Below are 13,648 nucleotides of genomic sequence, written 5' to 3'. Positions count from 1 at the left end.
CTTATTAAGCAACTGAAATTGCTTTCCAGAATTACCATGATCTTTCTCTCTGCATTCTGCTGTATTTCTTGAAGCATTTGAACCTGTTGACTCACATTATTGTTCTTAGTATTCTCTCCTCTGTGGGATATTCCTCATTTCTCAGTTGGTAATCTTATCAGCTTCCATAGTTTCTAATCTCTATTCAAATGATTCCTACATCTATAGATCTTGCCTTGACCTCTGTTAAGATATAGTTTCATATCAACAATGGTCAAATAAACATTTCAGATATATGTCCTAGATGTCTCAGTCTCCACTTGTGCCAAATTGAATCATTATTGTTTTTCCTAAATTCCAAACTTCATTATATTATAGCTAAGGCACCGTCATTCTTCTGGTCACCTCTATTCAAACTCTCATATCATCCTTTATTGCTCACTCTCACCCTGCACATCCAATCTATTTTTTTCATTTTTTAAAAAAATACTTTATATATATGTCCTCTTTTCTTCACTTAAACAGCCATAATGGTACAAGCTTTTAGTACATTTCGCCAAGACTATTGCAGTAAACTTTTAATTGGTCTTTATACTTCAACTTTCTTTCCACTTGATTTATCCTTTATTCAGCTATGAAAGTGATTTTGCTAATGTGTAGAACAGATCGTGTCACTACCCTTACCTCCCCCTCCCATAACATTTGGAATCCAGAGCTTGTATGTACCTTTTTATATACATGTTTCCCCATTAAAATGTAAGCTCTTTAATAAATAATTGTGAATTGATAGAAAATAGAAGCAATCACAGAAGCCTTAAGATTTTCAAAAATAAACTTCTAGAATTGGGCTTTATTTTCATATACAGGACACAGTTGTCATGTTACAACAGGAATTTGCTGATCAGTTGTGATGAATTTGTTGAGACTTCTTTCTTTGATTCCTCCCCTCTTTCAATCACTTATCTAAAATTAGAACCTGATCCGATAAGTAGACTTGTTTTGTCATTAGCCTTAGATTGGGTTTCTCTGTCATTTGCACATTTTTGTGTCTGTCTGCTCAAAGAAAATGAGGTACATAAACACAATCTGCAAGCAGAGAGCTGTGCCTGATATGTACCAAGCTTTGTGATATGTATTCATCTTTACATATAATGGGACTCAGTAAAATATTGGCTAATTTTAAAAAAATACTCCTCCCACCAGACTTAATTCACCAACCCAGTGGGATATTGGAGTAAAGCACTTTGGCCTTGGAATCAGAAATCTCTATTCTAATATTGACAGTTAAGTTGTTCCTGGCAAGACCTTTTAACCTTCAGCCTCAGATTCTCAGGCTGTGAAATAGGGATATGTATTCTTGCCCTCTGATCTTTATTAAACAATGTAGTTTAATTATATAAATTGAAATGAAATACCTGCTACATATATATAGCATTGTGCAGCAGTTTTTGAGGACAGAGAGGCAAAAAGCAAATCTTCCTTGAACTAAAAGAGCTTACATGAGGATAGATTGAGGGGAGAGATGGTAGTAGAGCCAGGTATAGAGAGAAGTATAGATATAGTAATTTGGAAGCTGCTGATATCTTGCAAGATTTGGAAAGGCCCAGGGAGGAGGTGATACCTGAATTGAGATTAGAAAGAAAGCAGGTGTTCTGCCAGATAGATGTGAGAGAACGTTTTAAAGGCATGGAAGTGGAAGACATAAAATACAGTTTGTATTTCATCTGTTGTTGTTTTGTTTTTGTTTTTGTTTTTGTTTTTTTTTTTTTTTACTGAGGCAGTTGAGGTTAAGTGACTTGCTCAGGGTCAGTTAGATAGGAAGTGTTAAGTGGCTGAAACCAGATTTGAACTCAGATCCTCCTGACTTCAGGGCTATTGCTCTATCCACTGTGCCACCTATTTGCCCCTTGTATTTCATCTTAAAAGCAAATGTGTGGGGGTTTTTTGTTTGTTTTTTTATAGCTTTTTATTGACAAAACATATGCATGTGGTAATTTTTCAACATTGACCCTTGCAAAAACTTCTGTTTCAACTTTTCCCCTTCTTCCCTCCACTCCCTCCCCTAGATGGTAGGCAGTCCCATACATATTAAACATGTCAAAGTATATGTTAAATACAATATATGTATACATATTTATAGTTTCTTGTTGCACAAGAAAGATTGGATTTAGAAAGAAGATAAAAATAACCTGAGGAGAAAAAACAAAAATGTAAGCCAACAACAAGTGTAAATGATATATTGTGATCCACACTCATTTCCCATAGTTCTCCTTCTGGGTGTAGCTGATTCTGTTCATTACTATTCAATTGGAACTGATTTGGATACTCTTGTTGTTGAAGTGCAGAATAATCTGGCTCTGCTCATTTCATTTAGCATCAGTTCATGTAAGTCTTTCCAAGCCTCTCTGTATTCATCTTGTTGGTCATTTCTTACAGAACAAATTCCATAACATTCATATACCACAATTTATTCAGCCATTCTCCAATTGATGGGCATCCACTGTAATACTGCTGGGTCAAAGGGTATGTACAGTTTGATAACTTTTTGAGCATAGTTCCAAATTGCTCTCCAGATTGGTTGGATCCGTTCACAACTCCACCAACAATGAATCAGTGTCCCAGTTTTCCCACATCCCCTCCAACATTCCTCATTATCTTTTCCTGTCATCTTAGCCAATCTGACAGGTGTGTAGTGGTACCTCAGAGTTGTCTTAATTTGCATTTCTCTGATCAATAATGATTTGGAGCAATGATTTCATATGACCCGAAATAGTTTCAATTTCATCATTTGAAAATTGTCTATTCATATAGTTTGATCATTTATCAACTGGAGAATGGCTTGATTTCTTATAAATTAGAGTCAGTTCTCTATATATTTTAGAAATGAGGCCTTTATCAGAAGCTTTGAATGTAAAAAAATGTTTTCCCAGTTTATTGCTTCCCTTCTAATCTTGTCTACATTAATTTTGTTTGTACAAAAGCTTTTTAACTTGATATTATCAAAATTTCCTATTTTGTGATTAATAATGATCTCTAGTTCTTCTTTGGAGACAAATTCCTTCCTCCTTCACAGGTCTGAGAGATTAAACTATCCTATGTTCTTCTAATTTATTTATAATCTCATTCTTTATGCCTAGATCATGAACCCATTTTGATCTTATCTTGGTTTACAGTGTTAAATGTGTGTCAATGCCTAGTTTCTGCAATACTAATTTCCAATTTTCCCAGCAGTTTTTGTCAAGTAGTGAATTCTTATCCCAAAAGTTGGGATCTTTGGGTTTGTCAAACATTAGATTGCTATAGTTATTGACTATTTTGTCCTGTGAACCTAACTTATTCATACCACTCATCAACTAATCAATTTCTTACCCAATACCAAATGGTTTTGGTGACTGCTGCTTTATAATAAGTTTTAGATCAGATACAGCTAGGCCATCTTCATTTGATTTTTTTTCTTTTTTCATTCATTCCCTTGAAATTCTTGACATTTTTCCATATGAATTTTGTTGTTACTTTTTCTAGGTCATTAAAATGGTTTTTTGGGAGTCTGGTATAGCATTAAATAAATAGATTAGTTTAGGGAGTATTGTTATCTTTATTATCCAAGAGCACTTAATATTTTTCCAGTTGTTTAGATCTGACTTTATTTGTGTGAAAAGTGTTTTGTAGTTTTGCTCAAATAGTTCCTGACTTTCCTTTGGAAAACAAATTTTTTTTTTTTTTTTAAACTATTTTGTGTGTCACGAACCCCTTTGGCACTGGACACTTTCTAGAATGTTTTTAAATACATAAAATAGCATTACAAAGGAAATCAATTATAGTGAGATATTATGATCAAAATATTTTAAAAAAACATGTTTTTAGTAAGGAGTTGTTAAAGATCTCTTTGGGATATAAGTCTCAGTGAGAGCTTCAGGTAGTTAGTAACATGTCAATAAAATTCAGGAGAGAAATTAAGATTGACTTTGTAGGATTGGGGCCATTTTAGGAATAATTAAACCTATGGGAGTTGATAAGCTCACCAAAAGAAATGGCAGAGAAAGAGAGGAAGAATTAGGCCTCCTCTTAGAGGACACCCATCTTACAGAAGCAGAAAAGGGGGATCCATCAAAGGGAACAGTGGGAACTATCGGAGGAAAACTGGGGAAAAGCAGTGTCCTAGAAATCTTCTGAGAGCAATGCAGCAGTAGGATGTAGTAAAAACCAGAGACGTAAAGGTGAAAAAGACCATCGGGCTTAGCACCAAAGAGAGCATTGGAAACTGTGTAGAGAGAATTTCATTTGAGTGATGAGGTTAAAAACCAGATTTCAAGACATTAAGGAGTGGGAGGTGAAGAAATAGAGGAAAAGCATGTAGACATCCATTTCAAAAGATTGTAGTGAGGCAAGTATTTTGTAAAGATGACAAAATATGCTTTATAAATATGAGGACTTAGTTAAATTTGGTTTCCATTCCCATTGGTATGATAGTAGGATTTGAATTTTAGCAATAGATTATTTCCTCTTAAGTTTTTCATTTTCGTTGTCATGCCCAGCCATAATGTTCAACAAAGAAAATCCAACAATTTTTTTTAGGCAGAAATTTCTGCTATAGTTCATCTGTTCAGTAACTTTTTTTCTTTTGTTCTGTTTTTAATTGACTCAGCTAGCACACTCCCTTAGCATTTTTGCATAGAAATGACCAGTAGAATATATTCAAGCAAGTTCTTTGAAGCTGGAAAGGTCCCATTGTTTACTTTGATGTGACTTAATGTGTCAACTCAAGGCTGCCCTTCAGTGGCTCTTTTGGAGTATATGTGGGGAACCACAGCAATTCATGAAGTGGTTAAAAATAGAAAAGGGCCTTTCTGATTGTTAAAGTCTTGTGATACAGGAGTATTTTTTTAAAGGAGCAGCAAATAATAAAAATCTACAAGTTTTTAGTCTGCTAATTAACATTAACTGTTGATATTCATAATGTGATCAAATGGAGAAACGGAATCAGTTAGCTAAATCTAATCTTAGTATAAATTCAGAAGATATATATGAAGGGAAATAGAAAGAAATGATAGGGATTCATTGATTGTCAGGCCACTCTGGTGTTAGGGAGTTTCTTAGTGCTACCTAAAAGAAATGGAAGAAACATATAGCACAGTAGAAAGATTATTTTGGAGAAATTTATGGAAAGTAATTACATAGACTGAAATGGCATGTTGAAGTCAGTGACTATCAGGGTAGCCTTTTTGTGATGAATTTGTTGCATACTCTTTTAAAAAGCAAATTCAGTTTTTTCCATAAGCCCTTTCCTTTAGTTCTGTGGAATATATGGAAATATTTATTTGTGTCTATTAAGTTCCCAATTTTTAAAAAGTTGAAATAAGGTAATTTTTTTCATTTTTTGTTTCACTTTCTTTCTTTGTCCTTGTGTCCTAGCACTGTGCCTAGCCCACAGTAGATCCTTAATAAATACTTCTTGATGGATTAAAATGAGAAGAAAGGGTACATTGAGGTTTCTGGTGAGAAACTATTAATGATTGATTGGATTCTTCACATTCAGATGTTCATCTGAATCTGTGATCTCACTAACAAGAGTATTCCCCCTCTTGCAGTGGAAATCATATATCTGTATCTTGTATAACTTTTTTTTATTAACTAGGATAAGTTTGCAAATGTCTTCCCAGTGAACTGAAGACCTTCCTTGTTTTCTCTTTAAAATCATAAGGCGGGGGAGGCACATCTTGACACTCTTAAAAATTACTGAAGACCTTTTTCACTCTTTTAAGTATTTTGAGGATCTCTTCTCCCAAGAGCTTTTGTTTGTGTGAATTATTGCTATAAAACATGTTATTTTTAAAAATTTAAAAGTCCATTTCATGTAAACATAAATTATATATATATATATATATTTATATATATATATATATATATATATATATTCCACCCCCTTTTGCTGAGGCAATTGAGGTTAAATGACTTGCCCAGGGTCACACAACTAGGAAGTGTTACATGTCTGAGGCCAGATTTGAATTCGGTTTCTCCTGACTTCAAGGCTGGTGCTCTATTCACTGCACTATCTAGCTACTCTCATAAATATTTTTAAACAAAAAAAGGGCAAGTTAAATCAAGAAGACTCACAATTTAATAAGTTCTGGAACCACTAATTTCCAAGATCAGTCAATCAGCATTCTGTCACTTTGTGCCTATCATTACAATTCAGATCCAGGTCTGGTGCTGATCAGAGATTCTTTGGAGGCACAGGCTGTAGAAATGTTACCATTTAGCATAACTCTTTCAAAGAAGTGTGGCTTAAATGAGACAATGTTGGCAAAGAATTTTGTAAACTTTAAAGCTGTATAAACAGCTATGTAGGGATAATGAATAGAAAGCTAGCCTGGGTTTATATTCTGTCTCTTAATGCTTATGGGGTTTGAGCTTTTGCAAATCAACCATTTAACCTCTCAGTCTCTCCTTGGTAACTGAAATTATAAAGTGCTCATTGCTGATCTGCAGTTTTAAAGGGAGCTGCCTCAGTGGAAGTTGCCTGTACTAGAGAAATTATAGACCTAGTTAATAAATGGTCTCTTATTCTTAAAAGTAGATTCTTTGGTTCTCTGAATTGGTTTGATCCTCATATTCCCTCTCTCAAATTTTTTGTTTTGTTTTATTTTCTCTAATTATATATAAACCAATTTTTTACATTTGTTTTTAAAACTTTGAGTTCCAGATTCTCTCCTTTCCTCCTTCTTTTCCCTCATTGAGAAGGCACAAAAGAAGTTATGCATAAAAGTCATGGTGTGATTGGTAACAAAGATTCAATGTGTATACAATCAGTTCTTTTTCTGGGTATGGATAGCATTTTTCATCATTTAAAGTAGTTTTTAGATCATTGTATTACTGAGAACAGCAAAATCATCCACAGCTGATCATCCCACAAGATTGTTATTGTATCCCATTACATATTACATATCAGCTGCTATAAATATTTTTGTACATATAGGTCCTTTTCTTTTTTTTTAAAATCTTTTCCATGGGATTCATGCCTGATAGTGTTATTGATAGGTTAAAGAATAAACATTATTTTATAGTCTTTTGGGTATGATTCATATTTTTTGATCATTTATCAGTTGGGGAATGGCTCTTATTTTTTATAAATTTGACTCAATTCCTTATCCATTTGAGAAATGAGACCTTAATCAAGTAAAATTGCTATTTCTAACTGTGTTTCTCCCCTTTCTCCTTTCAGCCCTGTCCCTCAGAGTGTTTCATTTCTGATTACCCCAATGTGTTCTCTGTATTGTCACTTTCCCCTTTTTTTAATCTCCTTCCTCTGCCACTTTCCTGTAGGGTAAGACAGATTTCTGTACCCATTTTGGGGTATGTTATTTTGTCTTTTTATGGTTCTGATGCTCGAAAATTTAAAGTAATTATTTAAATGTATTTGCAAGGATTTGGGGGAGGATTTGGACAAATCCCTGCCTTTACTCTGCCATCATGACTCTACTCCCCCTAAGTTATTTTTAAAAGCATTTTGTAAACTTTGTAAAGTGACACAAAAATGGGAATAGTTATAATTGACTTTAAAATCTAACAAACAAAATGAAATTTCATTTTTTTTCTTTTTAGTGACAATAATTACAAATAAATGCATGCTGGCCCTCCATTATATTTCCTTCCAGGGAAGGAAACACTAGTTTTAGCTTAAACTTTCAGGAAACATAAGGAAAATTATGATTATACCTCCTGGCTACCATTCAGTTTAGTAGTTTTCTAAACTGAATGGTAGCCAGGAGGTATAATCATAATTTTTGGTTTAGTTTTAATGATGATTTAGTTTTAACCATCTTGTTAAAAGCAGGCAAGTACTACAGATATAAATTCTTTATATTATCAAAGCAAACAGCCTAAATTCTGCCAGAATTTTCTTCCAAAAGACCTTCTATGAACCCAGAAATTCATAAGGATTTTTCATCGTGGAGTTTCTGAGGCAGTATAACAGACTCTGCAAATTCATAGCCTCCAACACTAATTTGCCACATTCTCTAGAGTGACAAAAATAGTTCACCAAGATCTTTTTGCAATATATTAAAGCACTGGCACCATTAATAGGAAAACTTCATGTAGAAATGGCCGTGGCATATGTAGGCCAGTGAAGTTTGCCTTTGTTCCTAAGGTGATTTGACTAGGTAAGAGGGAACAAGGCAATACTTAGTTTTTATCTAGAGGCATCTAAGCTAGATGGCATATTGGTTGGAGAGCTAGACTTAGAATCAAGAGGATCTAAGTTCAAATCCTGCCTCAGACATGTACTAGCTTTGTGACCCTGGGCAAGTCACTTGCAAGTTTGATATCACCTTCAAGATTACATAAATAAAGCATGAATTCCCAATCCCATCAATCCCACTTTCACCCAGACACAGACTCTCAGTGATACAGAACTTATTGTACACTGTTGTAGGTTGAATAGCTCTAATTTTTAAGAAGTCTCCTTACCTTTAGCTATAATCTGTATTTCATCACCTTTCAGGAAACAATGGCTCCTCTTCTGAGGTTAAGCCAAATAAGTCAGTCTAATTCTCCTCCTCCTGCTTTTTGAAGATATGGAACATTTATTTGAATCTAGCTTCTAAACCTCTTAATTATTTTGTAACTAAGACCTTCAATTAAACTTTTTTTTTTTAACCTGAAGGTTGCCATAGATTTGTAGATTTGATCAGTTAACTATAAAGTATAATCTTATCTATGAGGCACTAACCTTCGAAATAGTAATTAACAAGTAATATCATCTCTTTCTACAAATAGCTGAGAATTTAAGTGTCACAAATACCTTTGGAGGGGTGATTGTTAAAATCAGTACCAATTCAGGTTTTTTAAAAGCTTATATGCTTGTCTTTCTGGAAGGAAACTTTCTAATCACTACCAATATTTATTGGGAAATGTGTGCAATGAATTGTGCTGTAGAGAAAGTTAGTGTCACAACCCTGCCATTAGTGATTCTTACAAGTATTTAGGGACAATTAGTGGACTAAGTGCAAGAACATGATTGGAAATGAAAGATGATGAGTAAATTGGAATTTATACAGGATCAGGCAATAAGTTCATGTAATCAAAATTCACAGAATGAGGTGAGGTAGGAGGCAGAAAAAGTATTTATAGTAACTCTTAAACAAGTTTCTTTGAAAAAGTAGACATCAGCAAGCACTTATTAATTGGCTACTACTATGTGACAGGTGTGCAGTAGGGATAAAATGACAAAAATGGGGTACACTTTGCACTAAAGATCATTGTAAATTAGAAAGGACCTTAAGATTATCTAGTCCAATTCTTTCATTTTATAGATATAGAAATTAAAGCATGAGCTAATTTTTTCAGGAGACCATTTTATACATACAGTACACAAAATATAAAGAATTTGGTGGGAAAGGAGAGTACAATAACTAGGGGAATCTGGGTTTCTTTTTATTTTTTTATTTTGACACCACTGCTCTAAAGCAGGGCTTCTTAAATTTTCTCCATTCACAAACTCTTTCTACTCAAGGAGTTTTTACATGATCCCACATATATAGATAAATAATAGAGATATACAAAGCAAACATTTACTGATAATAAATCATGATTTAGCAACCCCTACATTTAGTTGTAAGACCTCCATATGGGATTATGAACCATAGTTTAAGAACGGAGGCTCTAAAGGAATCCAGCAGGAATCTATATCCACCCGATGAGTGCTGGGAATGATGGATTTCGAGAAAATAACTATCTACGCAGAGACAGAGACAGAAGAGAAAGAATACTAAACTCATGCTTTTTAATAAAGAGTGTTTCCAGATAGAGGCTAAGTTTCTGTCTTGGTTTGTGCTGATGGTGTTTTGTAAATACTTTGTCATTTAAAACTTTGTTCCCTTTTCTCCCTTCCCAGCTTTTCCGACGTGTGGCAGCAGCCTTGCCTGGGATGGAGAGCACACAGGATAAAAGCAGAGAAGACAGTATCCTTCATGTTCCCATCGCTATGACTTTAGAGAGTTTTATTTTTAACTTCAACATTGTTGGGGGAGGGAGGGTATGTGGCACCACCTTTCCTGGGAGGCCCCGAACTCTGCTTAACCCTGGCAAATTCCCCCGGCACACGGCTCCTGCCCTGTGTGACTCCAGCAGGACCTGTGCAGTCCTTTCTCTATTCCTTCTTCCCTTTCAGCTTCTTGTATCCTGCTGGCATAGAATAATGGAACAAGTTTCCTTTTATTCTCTGCTATCAGAGACAGGATAAGATTTTAATGGCATTTATTCCATAAGGGTATAAGCCTGGTTAGTTAAAGGGATGGTGTGTGTGTGTGTGTGTGTGTGTGTGTGTGTGTGTGTGTGTGTGTGTATCCATGTGTCCATCCCTCTGGCTCTCTGTGGCACTTGTGCCAAAGCTGTTTCTAACCAGCCCATGCTTCTAGACATGTATTTAAACGGACAGTTTATAATTATAGAGATACCTACTAGGCAGACACAGCTGTGTGACAAATTCTGAACTATACTGAGCTAACATATTTACATCTCAAGAAGAGGGTTCTCTTAGGGCATTGCCTTGTAGCTAGACTCCTTCACCGTACTAACCTTAGTGTTTTAAATTCCATGTGTCCTCCTTAATCTGTTCTTTTGTCACTTTGTACTTCCATTAGGCATTTGTGTTTGCTTATGTACATGTAAAGAAATACCCCAACTATGGAAAGAGCTATCTGCATCCAGAGAGAGAATTATGGAGAGTGAATATAATATTTTTACCTTTTAAAAAAAAAAATACCCCAACTAAATTGTTAGTTCTTTGAAGGCAGGGATTACTGTCTTAAAGTTATAATAATATCCTAGGCTATTTAAAAGAAGGATGGACTGGAAGATCCAGAGGGATGGGGCTGTTGTTTGACTTTGAGCATACCCCTTGACCTTAGCGATAAGCTTTTGTTTCTATGCAGTGAGAGTGATGGTAACATTTCCATCACCTTCTCCCACAAATTACTTGTAAGCTTTATAGAACTTGTAAAGTGCTATAGAAGTGAAAACCCTTCATATAGCTACCCTCACTGCACTAGGCAGTCTTTCTTGTATGTGACTTATGCTTAAAGATGTTTGAGCAGGTCCAAGATGAGGAATGTCTATCTAGGTCCTTTTAGGTTCCGGGAAAGAACTTTGTTTTTGATCTCCGCCTTCCATCCCAGCTGCCACCTGGTTAGCTATGAGGGTAGGATGTGGCTTTATCGCTACAGGTGTAGAATGCTACCTTCCTATTTGTTGTTCCTTAACTTGTTTTTCTTTCAGTGATTGACATAAAACTGGAAAAGCCTCAGGAGCCACCAGTTAATGAAGGAGGCTGTTCCTGCTAATACCATGTGGCTTCTTGAATCCTTCCCCAGAATCTCACTGCTTTTGCCCCTTTATTCTTCATTGACTGCAGTGTGAATATTGGCTTGAACCTTCCCCCTTCAGTAATAACGTATTGCAATTCATCATTGCTGGCTGTCTCGTGGAGATGATCTATTAGCTTCACAAGCGCACACGTGCGCGCACGCACACACACAAACATACACAATATGTCAGTGTCTTCATTATTTATATTAAAAAGCCAAAATATTCCAGCATATTCCAGTGATAACTTTAAAAACTAGGTACATTTTCTTAACATTTGTTCCTTTTTTTAAATATGTTATGATAGTGCACTTTGAAATTATGGAAATCTCAAAGGTCTGAGTTTGACTTGGTTAAGGAGCAATATGTTCAGAATAGCACTCACCTCTCTACCTGATCTTTATCCTCTCTCCCCCACTATCACCCTAAATCACCCTGCTCCTGCCTTTTTTCTGCCTCACAAAGCAAATTAGAAGTAGCCCATTAGCAGTCAAGGCAGGCAGATTTGGTGTATCTGAGTCAGCCTTCAGCATTAGGGATAACCCAAGCCCCTGTTCTTGGGCAAAGATTGATAACATTAACCTTCTTCTAGCTCACTCATGGAATTCCCTTGAGACAAAGCCAACTGGCATTATGAAAAGGACAGTGTTCTGATGGGGATAGGCTTAGAGAATGATTCTTTTTAATGGGTCAGCTTGATAGTGACTGACAGTCTCTCTGACCAGGAAAAATGATTCCCTTCATATGTGCTTACTCAAACATTGCAAGCAGCAAACAACTAGGTGTTCCCATCCATGTTGCATTTTTAAAAAATAATTGTACCTACTCCTCATGGTAAAATTGGAAAGACCTTATGGATACTCCCCCATCAAGATTTTAAGACTTGTGAAGTATGGGAGGTATTACATTATTGAGAAACTTAAAAAGCAACAGATCTTTTCCCTTTGTTTCTCTGTCTTTAATGAAGTACAGACAAGGCACTGTGTAAATATAACTCCCCAAAGAAAGAGTGGAAGGATTTCAGATTTGGCTCTATTATAACTGGCAGAAAAGATTGTGGACAAAAAGATAAAAACCCTCAGAAGAATAGCACATACTTTGCTCAGGACATTTGAAGTCAAATTGGAGAGGGTAGCAATTTATTTGTAAGCCCTCAAAGCCTTTATGGACAAGGAGAGAGAAGTGAAATGCAAGATTATGCAGGCTTATGCCATTAATTTCTGGCCTTTTTATGTTGGGTCTTCCAAGTCGGTTTGGTTTTTTCCATTAGATCTGTATAGTTTGGTTAATTAACCAGGAATTTAGTTTTGTATTTAACTAAGCTACAACAATTATACAATTAACATTTTTTTCCTTTGATGATATTTATTTCTTTGCCTTTGTTCCTTTAAAAAAAAATTACTTCCTATCTTTTTGGCTGTTATGTCAAGGAATCTGTCTAGAACTTGGTCAGTGTGGCAATATGTAGCGCCTCCCTACCCTCAAACCATCATTTGTCCCTCACCCCACCCTGGAAAAAACACTGCAAACAATACACTAGGAGTGCACCCTTTTATCCTTTACTAGTTATTGTGAGATTGCTGTGTAAGTCTATAAACACATTTGTAAATACATTGTTTGCAGAAAGAATTGCGGAGTTATAGTGCAGGATAGCCATTCCAGAATCTGTTGTAAACATTACTTAACGTAATATAATAAAGGTGAAATTTCAATGAACTATCATCCCCCTTTGTCCTTTACCCTTCAAAACTAACAAACTGGGATAATTCCACTCATTTCCTTTCCTTCCCAGACCTTCGTTGTCACCAGAAAGTATGTCTCAAGCCCTTGGATTATGAAACTAAATGGAAGAGTCCATCAATTGGGGTTTCAGGACTAGCATTAAGTCTTCATACCAATAGCTTATGTTTAAAACAAAACAAAACAAAAAAAAGCAAATTGGGGTGGAAAGTGCTTTTATAATGCAATATTGTTGTTAAAAGCAAGTTTGTTGTTTTTTTTGTTGTTGTTGTTTTGTTTTTTTGGGTTTGTTTTTTTTGTTTGTTTGTTTGTTTTTTTTTGACATGGCACGTCCTGAAATAAATATCAATTAAATATGACATGAATCAATCCTTTTTAAGGGTTCTGATGTAGGGATTCTGAAATAGAAGTATATATATATATATATATATATATATATATATATATATATATATATATATTTTTTTTTTTTTTTTTTTTTTTTTTGTGTTGCAGATTTTTTTTAAAAACCACGTTATTTGCTGCCAGCAAAATGAGAATAATACAAAAGAAAAATGCCAAAATT

The 13,648-nt window shown here is 35.1% G+C and overlaps 1 protein-coding gene across 2 annotated transcripts in view; it reads left to right on the top strand.

The window, feature by feature from the left end:
* RAB6A (RAB6A, member RAS oncogene family) overlaps positions 1 to 13,442 on the top strand; it is a 79,075-nt gene extending 65,633 nt beyond the window's left edge. For both annotated transcript variants that reach the window (XM_074304031.1, XM_074304032.1), the window contains exons 7-8: positions 9,875 to 9,941; positions 11,257 to 13,442. In XM_074304031.1, the coding sequence (XP_074160132.1) occupies positions 9,875 to 9,941; positions 11,257 to 11,321 (132 nt within the window). In that variant the 3' untranslated portion in view covers positions 11,322 to 13,442. The remainder of the gene's footprint in view (positions 1 to 9,874; positions 9,942 to 11,256) is intronic.
* Positions 13,443 to 13,648: the final 206 nt, after the last annotated feature.

This window comes from Sminthopsis crassicaudata, chromosome 3 (genome assembly GCF_048593235.1).
Source record: "Sminthopsis crassicaudata isolate SCR6 chromosome 3, ASM4859323v1, whole genome shotgun sequence".
Lineage (NCBI taxonomy): Eukaryota > Metazoa > Chordata > Mammalia > Dasyuromorphia > Dasyuridae > Sminthopsis > Sminthopsis crassicaudata.
Note: the sequence above shows the minus strand (reverse complement) of the source record. Positions and strands in the feature narration are given on the sequence as shown.